Source organism: Balaenoptera musculus, chromosome 5, assembly GCF_009873245.2.
Source record: "Balaenoptera musculus isolate JJ_BM4_2016_0621 chromosome 5, mBalMus1.pri.v3, whole genome shotgun sequence".
Lineage (NCBI taxonomy): Eukaryota > Metazoa > Chordata > Mammalia > Artiodactyla > Balaenopteridae > Balaenoptera > Balaenoptera musculus.
Genome location: NC_045789.1, coordinates 37,700,206 through 37,720,029, shown reverse-complemented (window position 1 = coordinate 37,720,029; position 19,824 = coordinate 37,700,206). Strand labels below are relative to the sequence as shown.

The window sequence follows — 19,824 nt, the reverse complement described above, 5'->3', positions numbered from 1 at the left end:
AGGCTCAGCAGTTGTGGTTTGCGGGCTCAGTAGTTGTGGCTCAGGGGCTCTAGAGTGCAGGCTCAGTAGTTTGTGGCGACGCGGCTTAGTTGCTCCGCAGCATGTGGGATCTTCCCAGACCAGGGCTCAAACCCGTGTCCCCTGAATTTAACACAACTGTGCCATGAGGGAAGCCCCATGTACTAATTTTAAATAACTGATTTCTGTGAGTGGGCACAGAAATTATATTGCCTTTTCCACTGTAAAGATAGCCTCATAGGTCAAGACTGTAGGAAGAACAGAGGAACTTTGAAAATGTGAAACTGCTGATAAATATTTTAGAAAAACTATTGACTAGGTTAAATTTTTTTCATTGATTTATTATGGGCAGATTTAGAGCAAAGGGTGATATAATCCAGTGCATTAGTCCCTTCTGGGATAATTAACTCAACCAAAAAAATTTCCCCCTTCTCTCTGTCTTTCCTTCCTCCTAGAATGAATGGATGATGGTGCAGTGCTTTGGAAAACAGCTCTATCTCAATATAAGAAAAAACCCAAACAAACCTCTTTTAATTCTTCCTGTATAAAATTAAACATAAAGAAAGACAGTAGAGTAGAAGCTAATCTGATTATATTTCTTATCATGTGTTTGAAAAGTCTTCAAATTTCCTAGACCTCAGATTCCCCTTCTGGAGAACTTATGAGGAAACTGGGAGCCATACATCCCAAATAACTGCTGTCCAGTGGTGTGCTGGAGTAGGCTTGTACTGGCTTAGGAGACCTATTTTTACTATTCAGTAAATTTGTGAGCTAATTGACCTCACATAGATAGCTTCAAATTGGCCATGGTGGGAGTATTTACACCATGGAAATTGGCATATGCTACAGATCAGAGCTGGTTGTTAAACATTTACCAGCTTCTCATTGTATCTGGCATACTCATGTGAAAACAAACATTTTAATTAAAAAAAATTGAGCGTATTCATTAATATTAGACCTCTTACATTGTTTTATGGACTTGTATGGCTAGAAATATCTTCTGGTCTTTTGTTTAGCCTCTTTCTTCAAGTAGAATATTACTAGAAACATTCTGGATGTCATATGTAAGAAAACTTTAAAATTATGTGTAATGGCTAATACTTCATATTTTCAAAAACAATTCTGTAATGCATCTCTACAGAATAATTCTGTAATGTATTCTATTTTGACTGCCCATTAAAAATCAGGTTTCCCTTTCAAGATGTCATTTAATTTAATTATTTAAAAATATTACTCTGAAGGAGGGAGTGAGGGGAGATAAAATAATCTTCTAATTCTGTAATTTCTTCTGCAACTGTTTTTTATCCTTTTGCCTTTCCTTGGTTTCTCTTTCTCCCTTCCTTCTTTATTTGCTCCTCATCTCTTCTGTAGAAGAGGAATCATTTTTTATAAGCATACCCATCCTCTTCCATTGTTTCTTTGGACCCTGAAGATTTGCATTTTTTTGAGGAATTTGCTTAGCATTTTAGGTTGCTAAGATGTGCTAAAACAGGAGCCAATTTATGACATATTTGTCCACGAGTCCTAGGAAACTTGCAGGGTTCATTCTGCAAGAATGATTTACAGGCTATAATATGTTAGAATGTCAAACAAGTGGAAACCATTACCAGCACTAATGTCTTAATCCCAGTTTCACAACTGAGGGAGGAAGGTCATCGATTAAAAGGCCCATCTGTTCCAAAGGTGTGTCTGACTTGCTTGCCCAGTGTTTTGTGAATCAAGTCAGTTCAGTGATTGTGCTGCTTGTGTAACTGCTTATCAGTTTCTCAAAATCATTGGTTATGAGTGCATTTTACCATGATATCTTTGAGAAATGGGGTTTTGTTTTTGGATGCTATAGTTGTTCAGCAATGTGTTTAGTATATTACTTGTGCCTGGAACATATATTTTGAAATTGTCCCTAGCTCTAAGAATTATGTAATCAGTGAGTTAAGTATATACACTTCGAATGAGTTAGTGAACTTATATTTTGGCAATAATTTGATGTTGGAGGATTCATCTCAGTGTGAGTTTCATCTCTATTTACAGGATGAAAGAAGAAGGGTTCTGTTACTATGATCAAGTTCTTTCTTAAAATACCCTTAATCTACTTATATTTTCTAAATAATGACACTACACCTCTTAGATAGAACTTCACAATTTACCACCCACTTTCACATTTATCTCATTTTCCATTAGATATTTTCCCTCTGCAGTTTTCTTCCCATATAAGGTCATTGAATAATTGACTCTGAGATTTGAAAGGGACCTTAAATTTATCTGATCAATTACTCTACCCAATAGTCAGCCTGTCTGTTAGCTATTTCGAGGAGGAGAAAATATTAGAGAGACTAATTGGGTCAAATAAGGAGGTGAAAGTAAATTTTGCTTTTTGTGGGAAAGGCAGACAGTATTTTTTTACTTTTGCCCCTTTATTTGATCATTTTTTTCAGGATCAGCCTATTGAGTATGGATTCTGCTTCAGAGTCTCTCTGGTCACCTTGAGACCATTAATTCTCCCATTTGGGGGCTTTGCCAGTCTGCTGTCAGCTGCAGACTTGCCTCAAATGCTGAGCCTAAGGGTGTGGGGTTCTGGGGTGTAAAATACTTATGTTTTATTTTTAAAGCAATAGAAATTCCTTTCCTTCCTTCCTCCCTCCCTCCCTCCCTCCCTCCCTCCCTTCCTTCCTTCCTTCCTCCCTCCCTTCTTCCCCCTCCCCATCTCCCTCCTTACTGATTTAATTATTTCAAATCACATCAATATACAACTGGGGCAAATTAAGAGTTACAACAAGTATGGAATTTAAAATTATTTGCTTGCTCCAGGTGGGGATTTATTATTTTTGACTTCAATAAAAGTTTGGATCTTATGTTAAAAAAATCTTATAAGTTATCCTTATCTTGTTCTGATGAAAATACAGATCCACTCAGGTACATTAATTGTTCTACGACACAGATGAGAAAGATAGAAACGCAGCCCAGCCAGGCTGAATGTGGTTTGTGAGTTGATTGTCTTTTAATGCTAGCTTGATTGATGACTATATGCCATGTGAAGTGACTGGAAAACTGATAGTTACACAAAACTGGAAAATTGGTGCAACAGGGAAACTGTACTTCCTGAGCCAATGTGATGCAGGCTGTGCAAGTGTGATTCCTTAGGAACAGGATAACTACTTCGTAAAAAGATAGTGAAGAAAGTAAGATGAAGGTAAAAACAACTGTCCCCCAGTGTACTGGGAAGAGTGCCTGCTGCCTTTTCCTCCCGTTGCCAGGAGAGAGATGAGCCAGTGCCAGGGTACACATGCGTCACCAGTTATAAACACAAGGAATGACGTCTCGCTTAAACCTGGCATCTGGTCCACACAGACACTATAAACAGGAATGCATATGTCATCCTGTTGTAAACTCTATCTTTATAGCCACAGAAAAGAAAATTAAGTGCTCAGGAAAAGCTGTCACCCCTTTGTTAAACAAATTGAAAGTAAATTGACACCGAGAGGCTTATTCCAAAATCTTCCATTTTATCTCTATTTCTGGATTAAAGATTATGAAGGCAAAGTCTTGTCAGAACCCTTTGTTTAGACCTTACAACAAAAACAGCCTTAGGGAACTGCTTGCCTGGAGAGCTTTATGGTTCTCTGTGACCATGGAGATTAATCTTTTTGGGAAATCAGCTATCCACAGCACTGCTGCCTTCCTCCCCGAAGAAGAATTTCCATTCCTGTCTGAGAATACGGGATGGGGCAACAAGCATTGAGAACTCGGGGCGCAGCCTCCCTGACACTGCCTCAGGCCCCCTTCAGTTATTCAGTTATTTCCTTCACTGTTCCAGAAAGGAGCATCTCAAGGGTAAGCTCTACTCTCAGCCATGCTGCTGGGAGCATGGGATTTAGAAAAAGACCATTCCTCTATTCATTTAGTCATGAATTTATTTAACTGATATATCTGTGCTCTCACTGTGTCTCAGACTCTATGCCAGGCACGGGTGATGCACGCGTGAGCTGACATAGACACCATCCCACTACGTACAGTGTGGAATGGGGATTAAACACATAATCACACTGACTAATGTACATTTTCCAACTGAGGTATTAAAAATAACAAAGGAACTGAACTTGGATGAAAGATACTCTAAGGAAACTAGAGTTATCCATGATCAGAGGGATGAGAGGGCAAAATGTATGTGAGGAGCAGACAGCATCACAGAAGAGCCCTGTGCTGAAGGAGGTGTGGCTGGAAGACGGGAGAGGAGATGGTGCCTCAGGAGATGAGAGGTCCTCAGGCCAGGCCCCTTGGGGGTTAGAGATCCTATTGTTCTTGTGAAAGTAAGGTTCTTGTCTCCTCGCAGAAAGAATTCAGAAAGGAGACAGGGAGGCTAAGAAAGTGAGAATTTATTTAAGCAAGAATATGCTCTCAGAGGGAGAGTGGGCAGACAGGTGAGGAGCAGCCCTGGGTTTCTTTGGCAAGCCGGTTATGAGGGCCATCCAAATGAAGGGGTGGGATTTCACTGGGGAAGGACAGGTTTGGGGGTCCTATTCCCTGATTTTCATCCCAGCTCCACCTTCCCAAGGGGAGGAGGGATTTCTGTCCTTGTTTAGCTTTGATTGAAAGTGTCTTAGCTTTGGTGCATGATGGGAATTTCTTATCTGCAAGGCTAATTTTATTGTAAGGAGAGCATAATGAGCAACAGGTTACATGCAGACACTGGAGATTCCTGCCTTTTCCCACCTTTCTTTGTCTGTCTCCAGGACACTTATCACCCCAAAATGTGTGGTTTCCTTTCAGTCTGGGAGTTCCTGCTTTTCTTTATCTGCCCGTGAACCCCCACTGTTTACAAGAGGCGTGGTTTCCTGCCACCTGGCCCCTGCCCCCCTTTCTCTGCTCACACCTAGCTACCTGCCTGCTCTAACACTATGGAGAACTTTGGTGTTTATGGTGAAGGCCAGTGGGAAGTTAGCTGATGGATTTTCAGGTAGAGGGAACTGGATGAGGACTGTATTTTGAAAAGATAGCTCTGGCTTTGGGAGGAAAAAGGGCCAGAGAGAGGCCAGAGAAGTGGTGGTAACATTTCATTTTGGAGCCTTGAAGCTGGTTGGTTTTGGATCCAAAATTCCTGCATCGTTGCCTCCCTCCTAAACACTGTTCGCATGTCAGTGCCCTCCTCCAGACCCTGCGTTCCTTGAGTTCAGGAATGCTGCCTTACTTGCTTTGGGGGTCCCTGTAGTGTCTGACACTGGGCTTTGCATACATTCAGCAAAGGCTGTATTTAAACTGTGCCTCTTCCCCAACTCACAAGACATGTCAGTCGCCTTAAAAGATCACAGCCCTTCTGTATTCTGGTGACAGTATTATCTAGCGATCTAATTTATTCCTGAAGACAGAGGAAGTGTATAAAAATATACTTTCCTTTTCTTTTGCTAACTCATATATGCCTTGCACTTTATTTCCATACGTTAATATCTTCTATGAAATGACCTTTAGAGTCTATCTTTATGTCAACCTAAAGCATTGCTAGTGTCATTACTACCTCCTTACAAATATGATAGACATATTGGGGAGATTGGTTCCTGAGACTTCCTACAGAGCAGGAAGCAAAACCACATTGGACATTTTCTGACTCTGGAAACATAAATAAATAAAGCAGTGATATGGAGTGGTGCGGCCTGTGGCAGACTGGAAAAAGCACGCTCTATCCCAAGCATTCAAATTCAAACACAAGATAGGCTCTGATAGCCAAACAAAACACTGGGATGCTAAGTTTGGCTAAGTGACTATGAGTTTGCCATTTCTCCTTCAAGTGATTAAAGAATTTTAGTTTTTTAATCCAGAGGAATAATAGAAAATTTCAGTGTGCTCACGTACTCATTATGAGTTGTGGGCCAAGCTCTTCTGAGTGACCAAAGCTCCAAAGTTGTGTTGGGGTAAAGCGGCAGGACCAGAAAGCCTCCAACACCGCAATCTTCTCTAATAACTTTGGGAGGCAGGCTTCTGAGAACCCCCTGGCTTCCTGGTCTCTTGTTTTCTTCCGTAGTGGACTGGTGCAGTTTCCCCTGTGCCTCAATCCCACTAACACACACACTGAGGGGGTGAGTTTGACAGAAAGGAGGAAGATGATGATGACTTGAAATCAGAAGCAAAGAAAACATCTCTTCCCACATGCATACCTTCGGCGCGTGTCCCTGGAGGTGGTTTAAGTGAGGCTTTCTTTCCCTCCAAGTGAAAAATGAGGGACATATAAATACAGCCCTGACCCTGCTCCCACCTGATCCTTAGATTAAGATTAGCTTCAGCTCAGGCCGAGAGGTCACACAGGACATGGTTTCTGCAGCTGGCGGTCACTCAAATCACACACCCAGGAATCTCATGCAAAGAATATTTAGATAACATATTTCTAAGAGAAGGATCATTCCAACTTCTTTTTTTTAACCAGGGGTGAGCAGTCCTAAGTGATTTTGTAAATGGGAGGATCTTGTTCACTGCAGGAATTGGTCCTGTTGGATGGATGAAGCAGAAAGGAGCAGAACAATAGGATTAATTAAGATTATTTTGGATTTTGGTGGCCGGGCGCGGAGGTGATTCCACACTCAGGAGAGCGCGGCGGCAGGGGTGGTATTGGCAGCGTTCGTGTGCTCGGGTGTGAATCGCCGAGGGAGGAGGCAGTGGAGGAAGAGGTGGCGGGGGTCGTAGCGGTGGCGGAGGAGGCGGGTACGAATCAGCTGCGGGCGGAGACATGGCCAACATCGCGGTGCAAAAATCAAATTAAAGTAGATCTTGTAGATGAGAATTTTACAGAATTAAGAGGAGAAATAGGACCTCCAGACACACCATATGAAGAAGGAAGATATCAACTAGAGATTACAATACCAGCAACATATCCATTTAATCCCCCTAAGGTCCGGTTTATCACTAAAATATGGCATCCTAATATTAGTTCTGTCACAGGGGCTATTTGTTTGGATATCCTGAAAGATCAATGGGCAGCAGCAATGACTCTCCGCACGGTATTATTGTCATTGCAAGCATTACTGGCAGCTGCAGAGCCAGATGATCCACAAGATGCAGTAGTAGCAAATCAGTACAAACAAAATCCCGAAATGTTCAAACAGACAGCTCGACTTCGGGCACATGTGTATGCTGGAGTACCAGTTTCTAGTCCAGAATACACCAAAAAAATAGAAAACCTATGTGCTATGGGCTTTGATAGGAATGCAGTAATAGTGGCCTTGTCTTCAAAATCTTGGGATGTAGAGACTGCAACAGAATTGCTTCTGAGCAATTCTCAGAATTGCTTCTGAGACATAGAGCTGCTGATATAGTCAAACTTGCCCCTGCCTGAGGAGCATCAACATCTGCTATTTTTAGGATTCTGCGTAGATTTCTTCTAAACTGGCATTCTTGCCTAATGATGTTATCTAGGCACCATTGGAGACTGAAAAAAATCTCTGCTCTGTAAATAAAGCTAACTAAACGTCTCTGTAAATTAAAAAAAAAAAAGATCATTTTGCTGCCATGCTCTGCAATTTTATTACTCCTCCTAAAATGCAATGGAATAGGCAGCATGATTTATGTTTGAATTCTGGGGCCTTGAGCAAAATTTATCCTCTTTGGCTGCATTTCTACAATAATGATAATAAAACTATCTGTCTTCTGTATTTTAGTGGGCTGTTATAAAGAGAAAACTAGATTATGTATGGTAAAGCACCTTACAATGACAAGACAATGTGATGTAATAATAATAATATTAAAAAAATAATAGCAAACACATAGCACTTGTTTTTTTGCCAGGCACTGTTCTAAGCACTGACACGCATTATTTAACTTTGTAATAACCTTATGAGGTAGAATCTAGGATCTCATTTATAAATGGGGAAACAGAGCCGCAGAGAGCTGAAGTAACTTCTTGAGGCCAGCCAGTAAGAATTGGTGCCAGGATTTGAAACCACCCAGTCTGGCTCTAGAAGTTAATGCTTTTAGTCACTATGGTTTAAAAAAGAATTTTAAAAAAAGTAGATTTTTAACTAAATCAGAAGACCAGCATTTGAATCCTGGGTTCATTGGCTGTGTAACTGAAGTCAGGCCTCTCAAGCAGTCAGAACTTTAGTTTGCTCACCTTAAAACAGAGATGGGTAATAATACCTATTTTTAGCTGTTTGGTGGGGACTAAATAAGAAAACATGAAAGTTCACTGTTTAATGGTAGGACGCACACGATGTACTATTATTAGTTATTGGGGGGGGGTGTATATTTGTCTGCTTGGGCTGCCATAACAAAATACCACAACAGACACTTATTTTCTCACAGTTCTGGAAGCTGGAAGTCCAAGGTCAAGGCACCTGCAGTGTTAGTTTCTGATGAGGCCTCTTCCTGACTTGCAGGCGGCTGCCTGCCTGAGGAGTCCTCACATGGCCTTTTATTAATGCATGTGGAGAGAGAATCTTTGGTGTCTCTTCCTCTTCTTATAAGGACAACAATCCTTCTGGATTATGACCTCATTTAACCTTAATTACCTCCTTAAAGGTCTTATCTCCAAATACAGTCACATTGGAACTTAGGGCTTCAACCTATGATTTTGGGGGGCACAATTCACTGCATAACAAGTGGGAAGCTGGGGAGAGAGAACTAGAAGGACAGAAGGGGCATTTGGAGTATTTTATTTTTAGGGCAGATTTCTTAGGCGTCAACTGTGGAGGGCAAAGAAGTTATCAGCTGTGTGTAATAAATTAGTAACTATACAATATTTTTTACACTGTATGTCATTTGCCTTCTCTTTGGTGCGGTAGAAAAAGTCTCCATACTATCTATTTTTGTGCTTTTAGGTGAGCCTGAATTTAAATACATTGGGAATATGCATGGCAATGAGGCTGTTGGACGGGAACTGCTGGTTTTCCTGGCCCAGCACCTGTGCAACGAATACCAAAAGGGGAATGAGACAATCGTCCAGCTGATCCACAACACCCGGATCCACATCATGCCCTCCCTCAACCCTGATGGCTTTGAGAAGGCAGCATCTCAGGTGGGTGTGGGCCAGCTCACAACAGGGCATGCTTGCTTTTTTTTTAGTGGTTTGTACATATATGCTCATATATAAGGAATATATGCTCACATGAAGCTTACAGATAGTGCAGGGGCGGGTATAAATGATATGGTGTTTAATTTGCTGGTAGGGAAAAAGTGCAGAAGGTAAAGGATGGTGGGCGAGGGTTTCTTTAGCAGAGATTGAGAATGAGAAATTTTGTTAGTCAGTATTAAATTAATGTTTTGTTTTTGTTGTTAAATGAATCATATTTATTCATTCATGTGTGTGACTAGGTAAGTTTCTTCCTAAAAATCTAGAAGTTTGAAAACTACTGCCATGTATTGAAGAGTGAGGCCATTGCTGTCTCTGAATGAGGCGACATCATAGCGCCCTCTACTGAAATCAAGGAATGAGGATTTTTGGCCAGTGTTTCACTGATGTTTAATCCTTATCTATATGCGATGTGTAAAGTAAAAAACAAACAAACAAACAAACAAAAACAAAACCCTCCTACCTATAAATCAAAATTAATTTAATACATTTTAACTGTTAGAGAAGCTGGGAAGTAATTATGTTTTCACAGTTAAGTGTGCTCCCTGTTTTGTTTAGACAGGGGTGGAGGACATTTTATTTTCTACAGTTTGAAATAATTTTCTTATTTTACGGGAACATATTAAAGCAAATATTTAGTATGTTAATCTATAGTTAAGAAGTTGTTTTGTACCTTAAAAATAAAAGATCAAGCGACCTGATTGACCTTGTAAGAAACACAGTGAATTTCTGTAAGTATAATATTGATATAATTTCTAAAGTTATGAGAGAAAAATTCTAGTAACATAGAGAATTAAATTATTGACTATTTTAAGGTGATATTCAGAACTGTAAGACAGGATAGACAAAAAACTGTCATTGCTATTTTCTGTCTTACAGGTTTTGATTCCTCACAGTCTAAGGTATCTGAGTTTACATGACTTTAAGAATACAGGCATTATCTCTATATTAGCGATCTAGTATAATTTAATAGTAAAACAAGAAAATCTACATTATGGAATATAACTGAATATTCTGGAAATTTATTAAATTTCCAGATTATATCATTAGTGAAATGAAAGGTTTAAAATTGAACAGAAATTTTTCAGCTTACAAAGTTGAAGCAGAAGTTCTAGAGCTCATATTTTTTCATGAAGACTGTAAGAGAGAGGTATATTATTAATATGTAAACAATTCATGTTAAACTCATTTTAAGCCTCTAACCTTCTTTAGTAATTTATTCTTTTGAATATTTAAAAGTAGTTGCTGTGGTTTTTGGAGGCAGTGAGTATTTTACTTAAACCAAGTACAGAGTGGCATGCTGTGAGACATGCCATCTACTACTAGCTAACACACGTGGACTTTTTTTGCAGTTTGATGTTGAATATCTTTTAAATATAATTATTATTGACATTTAAAATATTGTTCGTTGAGAATATTTTCAAAATATCCATAATATATTACTTTAAACCTGATACTTTCATGTGTAACATCAGTAAGATAGTGAAATGCCACGTTGTAGGAGGATATTGTTGAAATGAATAATCTTAATAAATTATTTTAAAAACCATTAATGAAGACCTTAAATAGATGGTAACAATAATAATAAATAACTGATGATTTTCCTCTGATTTTTTTTTTTTTCAGCCTGGTGAGCTGAAGGACTGGTTCGTGGGTCGAAGCAATGCCCAGGGAATAGATCTGAACCGGAACTTTCCTGACCTGGACAGAATAGTTTATGTTAATGAGAAAGAAGGTGGTCCAAATAATCATCTGTTGAAAATCTGAGAAAATTGTGGATCAAAACACAAAGGTAGAGAACATGTATGGTTTTCCTGGGTTCTGTCCTCCAGCCTAAGGAAAGATGTCTATTATCTTCATCACAATGAAGGACGCAGGAGTGTTGTGAAAGCTTGTATGGGATAGTTCACTACGGATGTGAAAGTCAAGGCTGGGATGCCTGGGGCCTGGAAACTAGTCCTGCCCCTAGAATTGGTCAGGGCTTTAGGGAGTGGGAGGTAGGGACAGGGGCAGGAGGGAGAACCCAGTTGTCTAGAAAGTCTTTTTGGCCTGTTCAGAGGCCCTTTATCAGCACATCTGATTAGCAACTCCTACAGCATTCCACACTTGTGACTTTTTCTTATTTTCCAGAACTTTCTCCTCTTCTGCCTTGCACAACTGCACTTTCTCCTACCTCTTCTAGTGCCTTTCAAACCACTCCTCAGTTTCTTTCCCTGCTTCTTCTGCCTTGGCCTAAACGCTGGCCTTCAGGGTCCCATCTGCTACCCTCCTGTGTCTCCTTGGGTTTCCATCCTCTCCTGGACCTTCAGTGTTGTCCATTTTACAGATTCTCCCAGATCTCTTTTGCTTGCTCACTGAGTCCCTTTATCTGGTGACATCTGGGGCCTCAAGCTCAGCATGACCAGAAATAAATCATTCCCTAAGAAAACACTATTCTCTCATTTACTTGATCATCAAAGCCTTGATTTTTCCATCTCTGTCACCACTCACCACCCTGTAACCAGATCTTGGCGATTGGCCTCCTGACACCCCTTCAGCCTCTCCTTCCTCTGCCAACTCAGGCCCTGTGGGCTGCTCTGACGAGGAAGGGATCCCCATTCTGGTTTGGGTTCAGCCTCTCCCAGCCTCCATTCAGTCTTCTCAAATTCCTCCAGAGTGATCTTCATACACAATTATTGCTCTATGCTGAAAACCCCTAACTTGTCGGGGTCTCCACTGCCCAGAGCATAAAGGAACAGACTAAAAAATGTCAGAATAGTGTGATGGTCTAGTGTGAGGCTATGGAGGCAGCCACCTTGCTTCTACTTCTGCGTTTCGTCCTTGCTGTGTGAGTTTTGCAAAGTTCTGTAACCACTGTGTGCTTCCTTCCTTCATACGAATGTGTGACGTGACTATAGCATCCAGCCCATAGTGAGGTTATGAGGATTGGATGAGCCAGTACATGTGCGGTGCTGGAGGCCAGGACCTGGAATCGTTACTGCTGTGTCAGCATCATTGCTCAGTGCTCTGTTATGGACCACAAGGTCAGATGGACGCACACACCCACTAAACACTGGGTTTGAAGCTCATACCGTTGGAACACCATTTTCAGTTCCACAGAGGGGAGACGAGCCCATCACGGAGGAACGGCAAGGACTGCTGGGGGCAGCCCCCACTGCGCCTTGTGTCTTTCCAGGCAGTTCAACTCTGGCTTATCAGCTTCTTCCAGTATCTTTCCTAAGTGAGAGCTTGGAAAAGACGGTGTCTCCATTTTATTACAGCTCCAGGGCCATTCAAGTTTCCCTTGGCCCCTGGCAGCTGCCAGCTCAGCCACTCTTTAATCTGGCTTTGCCATGCCATGTATTCCCTAAGCATACTGTCTTCTACTAACTTTATGTTCACAGTGCTCTTCCCTCTCCTTCCATGTCACCTCCTCTGTGAAGCCTTCCTCTCCTCCTCCAGACAGATCCTGTTGAGCATGCCTTTATGTTCTTTGGGTATATTTCCAGTCTGGTGCTTATAGTTACATAGAACTTTATAGATGTTATATTATTATTTGTTTACACAGCTGTTTTTCTTTTTGATTCTAGATTTCAGTCCCTTGATTACAGGAATTAGAATTCCTATTTGAGTCTGAATCATAGTAGGCTTGAAGCCTATTATGAATGAGTGCAGTCCAGCCTGGCAAGCAGATCGCAACACCAGCTGCTGGAGTTCCAGATACGCACTCAGCACGTGGCTGGGACACTGGGTAGAGGGTCCAGGAGAGAGGGAATCTCAGCTTATTGGTCTAAAATTCTTCAAATTCTCCTGCCTATATTTAGAGTTCATCCCAGAAACCTGGGCTGAGCCTACAAGTGGGGACTGGTCTGTGAAAAGGGCTGCCAGGGGCTGAGGATTTTGGCAGAACTTGATAAGTGACTCACTTAAACACTCCTGTTTCTGAGTCACAGATTCGCAGTTTCTCAGCCCCTAAACCATCTTTCCCTGGAGAAGGGAGAGCTGGAAAAGCAAAGGGCAGGGGTAATTAGAGGGGAAAAGAGGGTAGTCTTGTGTGATGACCTATGAGGCCTAAGACAGAAATGAAAAACTGTTCTGGAAGCCCAGTGTGGATATCAGCCCAAACTTTCCCCCTTGCCCATGCTGTCTGTTAAAACTAAGAAATGAGAGAAAGAATTCCTGTCACCTATCATAGAAGAATTGTGAAATAAACTCATGTTGACAGGATATGAGATTAGCAGCTTTCATGTAAGTGCCTTCATTTTCAGCCAGCACTGCCTTCCTCTTCCTCAATGGGACTTGTATAATGTTTATATTAGATGTTTTCATATACCTAGTTTAAGCAATACTTTTTAAAAAAGATGCTTGTTTAAGGCACTTTTAGAAAATTAGAGCTTTTATTTTAAAAAGTCTCAATGCCAATACTTCTTCTGGGTAAAGGTAAAATAAAGAAAAATGCATAAAAATTAAATTTTAGTCTCCTTTCTGGAACAGAAGCAAGATTTGTTTACATTTTACTAAATCTTCAGTAAACCTGCTTAAATCACGGGATGATATTGCCCATGTCTGGCTCATCTCCTTTTTCCATCTTTCTCAATTAGACAGAGACAGTGTTTGGACCCAGCCCAGTACAAGATACATAGTAGGCATTTCATTAATGTTATTACACATCACGCCTTTCTCACTTCCCCTTCTTGGCCTTGTAGTGGTGTGTGTGTATGTAGGTATGTGTGTGTGTGTGTGTGTGTGTGTGTGTGTGTGTATGTATTTACTGAGATATAATTAATGTATAACATTATTTAATTTGAGGTGTACAACATAATGATTTGATATTTTATATATTGTGAAATGATCACCATAATAAGTCTAGTTAACATCCATCACCATACACAGTTACACATTTTTTTTCTTGCAGGGAGAACTTTTAAGATCTTCTCTCTTAGCAACTTTCAAATATACAGTATGGTATTATTAACTATGGTCTCCATGCTGTACATGACATGCCTAGGACTTATTTATTGTTTAACTGGAAGTCTGTACTTTTGACTCCCTTTACCTATTTCATCCACCCCCAGCCTCCTGCCTCTGGCACCCACCAATCTGTTCCCTGTTTCCTTAGAGTGGTTTTAAAATCTCTATGGTTGTAGGAATCAGGGGTTAAATATACAGATTGCTTATTTACAACAGCCAAGATATGGAAGCAACCTAAGTGTCCTCAACAGAGGAATGGATAAAGAAGATGTGGTACATATATACAATGGAATATTACTCAGCCATAAAAGAATGAAATTTTGCCATTTGCAACTACATGGATAGACTTGGAGGGCATTAGGCTAAGTGAAATAAGTATAAGTCAGACAAGAGAAAGATAAATACTGTATGATATCACTTATAGGTGAAATCTAAAAAAAGAACAGTCTAGTGAATATAACAAAAAAGAAGCAGACTCACAGATATAGAGAACAAACTGGTGGTTACAGGGAAGGGGGAGGGGCAAGATAAGGGTCGTGGATTAAGAGGTACAAACTACTATGTATAAATAAGTAAACTACAAGGATATATTGTACAGCACAGGCAATATAGCCAATATTTTATAATAACTACAAATGGAGTATAACCTTTAAAAATTGTGAATCACTATGTTGTACACTGCAACTTACATAATATTGCACATCAACTATACGTCAATTTTAAAAACTGCAGATTCCTGTGATTGCTGAATCAAGAAGTCTGGGGTGTATATGCTATGGGAATGAGTGATAGGAAGGAATTTGCATTTTTACCAAGCCCTCCAGAGGCTCTCCTTGCTCTTCCAAACCTCTCTGCATGCAAGGTCTCTCCTGCTCCCCGGAGTTCTTCCTGCTAAGTCATTTCTCATCTGCTCTCCAGCTCTTCAGCCTGGTCACTTCCACCATTATCTGGGCTTGGTACATGAGCTTTGGCTTGGACTGCATGGAAACAGAGTGATTAAATCAAATAATTATATTAAATACTTGTCTTTAATGGCTAGAGTGGTGAAGAAAATGGAATAAATATAGCTTTGATATATTTTAAGAGCCAAAGCTATCTACTTATAGAGCATAACATTTGAACTATATTTACAGTCTTTAAATGGAAGTTTTAAAGATAGGTCATAATTGGCTCTGGATTCTGTTAAGGGCTCCATCTAAGAGGTGCTCCTAAGCCTTCTCTATGGATTAGTTAAATATGTGATTACAGTACCCAGGAGATTTCAGCATTTAGTCAGCCTAAAAGACTCTATTAATAGTCAAAGAGAAATGGAGTTCAACTTATCAAATTGTGGAGTTTGCTTTCTTGCTTTTGAACATCTAGTAACATGAATATTAGCAATAGTGTATGTATAGGAACTAACAATACGCTAAACCTAATAGCCACATATGACTTTGTGTATTCAGGACTGTATCTTTTTTTTTCTTTTTCTCTTTTAAAAAAACAGCTTTGTTGAGATATGACTTATATACCATAGAACTCACCCATGTGAAGTGTACAATTCAGTGGTTTTTAGTACATTCACAGGTAATGAGCAACCAATACCACACAGTTTCGGAATTTTTTTATCATCTCAGAAAGAAACCCCATACCCTTTAGCTATCACCCCCCTATCCCTCTACCCCCACTCCAGCTTAAACCACTAATCTGCTTTCTGTTTCTATGGATTTCCTTGTTCTGGCCACTTCATATGAGTGGAATTGTATAATATGTGGTCTTTTGTGCCTGGCTTGTTTCACTGAGCATGTTTTCAAGGATCATTTATGTTGTAGCATGTGTCAGTGTTTCATTTCAGGACTGTATCTTTAAATTTGTTTCAAAAAACATTTTCTTTAAAAACTTTTTTATTAAAAAATTAATATTTTATTATAAACAAAAAGATAAAGCAAATATAAATAAGCAGAAAAATAACCCATTACCCAACATTCTTAAATGACCACCATTCACATTTTGTTATGTGTCCTTCAAAATTATTTCTTACACATGAATCAACATATAAATATATGGAAACATGCCATTTTGAATCCTTTCAGGTGAATAATAAATACAAGAGTACAGTCCGCCACAGAATGGCGTTGCCTCCTGAGCTCACACTCAAACCTATCCTTCGCTCCAGGGAGTATTTGCTTGCTTCCTTATCCAAATCTACCTTATTTTTCCCCCGAGACATTGTGAAGTTCCACCTCCTTCCTGAAATCCTCAGTGATTCTCCAAACCACAGAGATTTCTGTCTCGTCTGAACTCAGTGAAATATTTGTCAGAGCCAATCACTGGGTTTTGAATAAATAGGGAAAATGGGGCAGATGTACAAACAAGAGGACTGACAAGAAATTCAGCAGTAAAAGAAACACTTCTGAACAGAATATTATAGAAGAATGTGTGATAAACCCATATCATATAATATTAATGCCATTCTTGAGCAATCGAGCCTAATAAACCGTAAATTCGTTGCAAAAAAGCATAAACGTTATAGATTTTTTGATTAAATTGTCCTATATTAGTTATTTTAAAGTTGATTTAAATTAAAATTTAAACTGGATTTGATTTAAATTAATTTAAACTTTAGAAACAAATTTAAGTGTGTATAAGAATTTAGTTTATGATAAGGGAGTGTTTCAGATTATTATGGAAAGAATAGATTATTCAATAAATGGAATTGAGACAACTCCATCTCACAAATATTAGCATAGATCAAAATAAAATCTAGATGTATTATGACTTAAATATAAAAAGTATGAACCTAGTAAAAGAAAACTTTGGTAAATTTGTCATTTTTGGAGTGTGATAGAACTTTCTAAATCCCAGTATAGAAAACTGGCATATGGTGGCCACTTAATAGTTATTGAATAAAGGAATGAAATATAAAAGCAAAGGACAAGACCATAAAAAAAGATCAGTAGATTTGACAACATAAATATCCTAATGTTTTATATTTTAATTATTATTATTCTTAAATTTGAAAGGCAAATAAGAAACTTAGAAAATATCTATAATATGTAGTAGATAGAGGGTTAATGCTTTTAATAAATAAACAACTCTTGCAAATTAATAAGAAAATATACATTTCAATAGAAAAATCAGTTAAACCATGTATAAACATGTCACCAAAGAATAAACCTAAATGGTCACTAAACATATAAAAAACTGCTCTAGTTTTATTAATCAAAGAATGAAAATTTTAAAAATTCTATTTGTCATGTATCAAAGTGACAGACTTAAAAAACACATATCCCATGTTGGTAAGAGTAATTACAAATGACAGGTTTATTATACTGTTGCTGGGTATATTGTTGTATCTTTCAGGGGTGCAGTCTGGAATACATTTAAAAATTTCTTCTAAATGTGCTTAGCTTTTGGTCAATTCTTTCCATTTCTAGGGAAATTTCCCTTAAAAAAATATGGATCTGCACAAAGAGTGCAGCTACAAGTGTGTTCACAGCATTTTTTTTCATAGTAAACAAGTCAATACCCAGCAATTGGCAATCCACTCCCCCAGCTTTATTGAAGTATAATTGACACATAAAAATTGTATAGATTTAAGATGTACAGTGTGATGATTTGATATACGTATATGCTGTGAAATGGTCACCACAATCAAGCTAATTAACACATCCATCACCTCACATAGTTATCTTTTTTTTTTTGTTTGCTTTTGTGGTGAGAACGCTTGTGACGCTCTTAGCACATTTCAAGAACACAATACAGTATTATTAAGTCATCTGGGGATACATTAGATTCCCAGAGCTAATTCGTTCTGTAACTGAAAGTTTGTACCCTTTGACCAACATCTTCCTATTTCCTCCTCCTCTTCCACCAAATGGAGATCCCTAGTGCTCGTGTAGTAGCTCTGAGCCAGACTGCTGGGTTTGAGTCCAGTCCTACCACTCCCAACGAGGTGGCCTCATGCTATTTCCCGACTTCTCTGTGTCTCACTTTACGCATCAGTAAAATGGGGGTATGTGCAGTCCCTATCTCATAGGGTGGATGTGAAAATTCAGTGTGTCACACAGAAAGTGTTTAATAAGTATTAGCTGTTATTTGTTCCATGTTTAAGAGTATGTCCATACATTGGATACTACTCAGCCATTAAAATAATAACTCAGGATATTCAGTGACATGAAAAAGTGTTATCTGTTGAGCAAAATAGGTAGCATACAAAATGGTATATAAATGATATTAATTTCCTTTGTGTTTATCTCTACATTTTTTACAGTGAACATATTTTTTATAGTGAGAATAAGATAAACCAAACAAATAATAAAGACAATGTCCTATTCTAAATCACACTTTTCCACAATTAGGAGTAGCCTACATGAAAAATAGGATAGTCTTGATACATTAAAGCTGACATACTGAAAATAATGTGGGATTTATAGTTTATATACTGGATTTGAATCTTAAATGTCTGAACTTGGACACGTCATTAACACTCCCAACTCTCAGATTCTCGCCTGTAAAATGGGGATGGATATCCCCTATCAAATGGGGGTGTTGTGAAGCTCAATACAATAGTGTATGTGAGAGCTATTCATAAACTGAACAGAGACATACAAATACAAGATCTAATTATAACCATCAAAACCTACTGATGCTTTTAGTTATTCTGTCCCAAAGAACAATATGAATCACATCTCCAGTAAAAAGCTTTTTTTTTTTTTTAATCAGAGAGGTACTTGGTAGTTTGAGAGTCTTCCTAGTTGCTATTAAAAACTCATCACATAAAAGTATCAAGCTTTTGGCTCAGTTTAATTCTTTGGTATAAATTTCTTTCCTCCTTTGTTTTGCTTCCAAGGTGTGAGGGGCTGTGAATCATTCAAAAGACAACATGAATTCCTGAAACTTTTGCCTTTGTTTTAAAATTTAAGATGATCATCCCAAAGTAAACTATTTGATGGTGAAATCTGGAAGAGACCCAATTTAATTTTTCTCTTAGGAAAAATGTTTAAAGCAGTTGAAGAGAATTGGAAAAATAGTAAGCAAAAATTGGAAGGAAAATCTACCATATGTTTCTTCAGTTGCACCACCACAGAGAAAGAACCCTGTTCTGTGGCTCAGCTATTTTCTTTTCTCCTTGTCTTATCCTTAGTTATTATTAACAAAGATCAGATGGCGTTGTGCCCAAATTTGTAAGTGATTTGTATGCTATTTTTCAAGTTACAAAGAAAGAAAAGCTGGCAGCTTTTAAGTAGAACTTTCAAGGAAATCGAAATATTTTTTTTTTTTTTCGAAATATTTTTTATAAGTCTGAGAAAGATAGAGATGGGGAATGCTGCTCCTTTCTTTTTTTCTACGAAAACAATCACAGAGTGCTTGGAATATGACCAGCTTTCAGTTGTTGTTTTTGGTTTTTGTTGTTGTTTTTACCTTTTCTGTGTCTTTTCTGTCAAGTGATCCCACCAATGACTGCCACATTTAGAATCCTTTTAATCTCTAATCTTTAATACAGCTTGCTCCTGAGACCAAGGCTGTCATTCATTGGATTATGGATATTCCTTTTGTGCTATCGGCCAATCTTCATGGAGGAGACCTCGTGGCTAATTACCCATATGATGAGACGCGGAGCGGTAGGTGTCCTTCCTGCTTCTCTAATTGGTTCAAGGTTTACAGTTCGTTTACAAGAGTTTATTGGATGATTTCTGTAATATTCTTTTAAGGGACTGGTCATTCACTGATTTTGCCTGTAGAAATACATCTACTGAACTGGAATATTCCCTATTTCATGTGGTATTGGCATATATATCTGGCAGAAAAAGACTATAAATTTAAAAAAA

General features: G+C 38.7%; 2 protein-coding genes across 2 annotated transcripts in view; both read left to right on the top strand.

Moving 5' to 3' along the window:
* CPE (carboxypeptidase E) overlaps positions 1–19,824 on the top strand; it is a 99,172-nt gene that overhangs the window by 62,103 nt on the left and 17,245 nt on the right. The window contains 4 exon segments of the mRNA XM_036853627.1: positions 8,814–9,010; positions 10,691–10,824; positions 10,826–10,856; positions 19,500–19,617. Of these exon segments, the coding sequence (XP_036709522.1) occupies positions 8,814–9,010; positions 10,691–10,824; positions 10,826–10,856; positions 19,500–19,617 (480 nt within the window).
* LOC118895839 (ubiquitin-conjugating enzyme E2 K-like) lies at positions 4,930–7,292 on the top strand. The gene is made up of 2 exons (XM_036853403.1): positions 4,930–4,969; positions 6,586–7,292. The coding sequence occupies exons 1-2, from the start codon at positions 4,930–4,932 to the stop codon at positions 7,290–7,292; spliced, it is 747 nt and encodes a 248-aa protein (XP_036709298.1).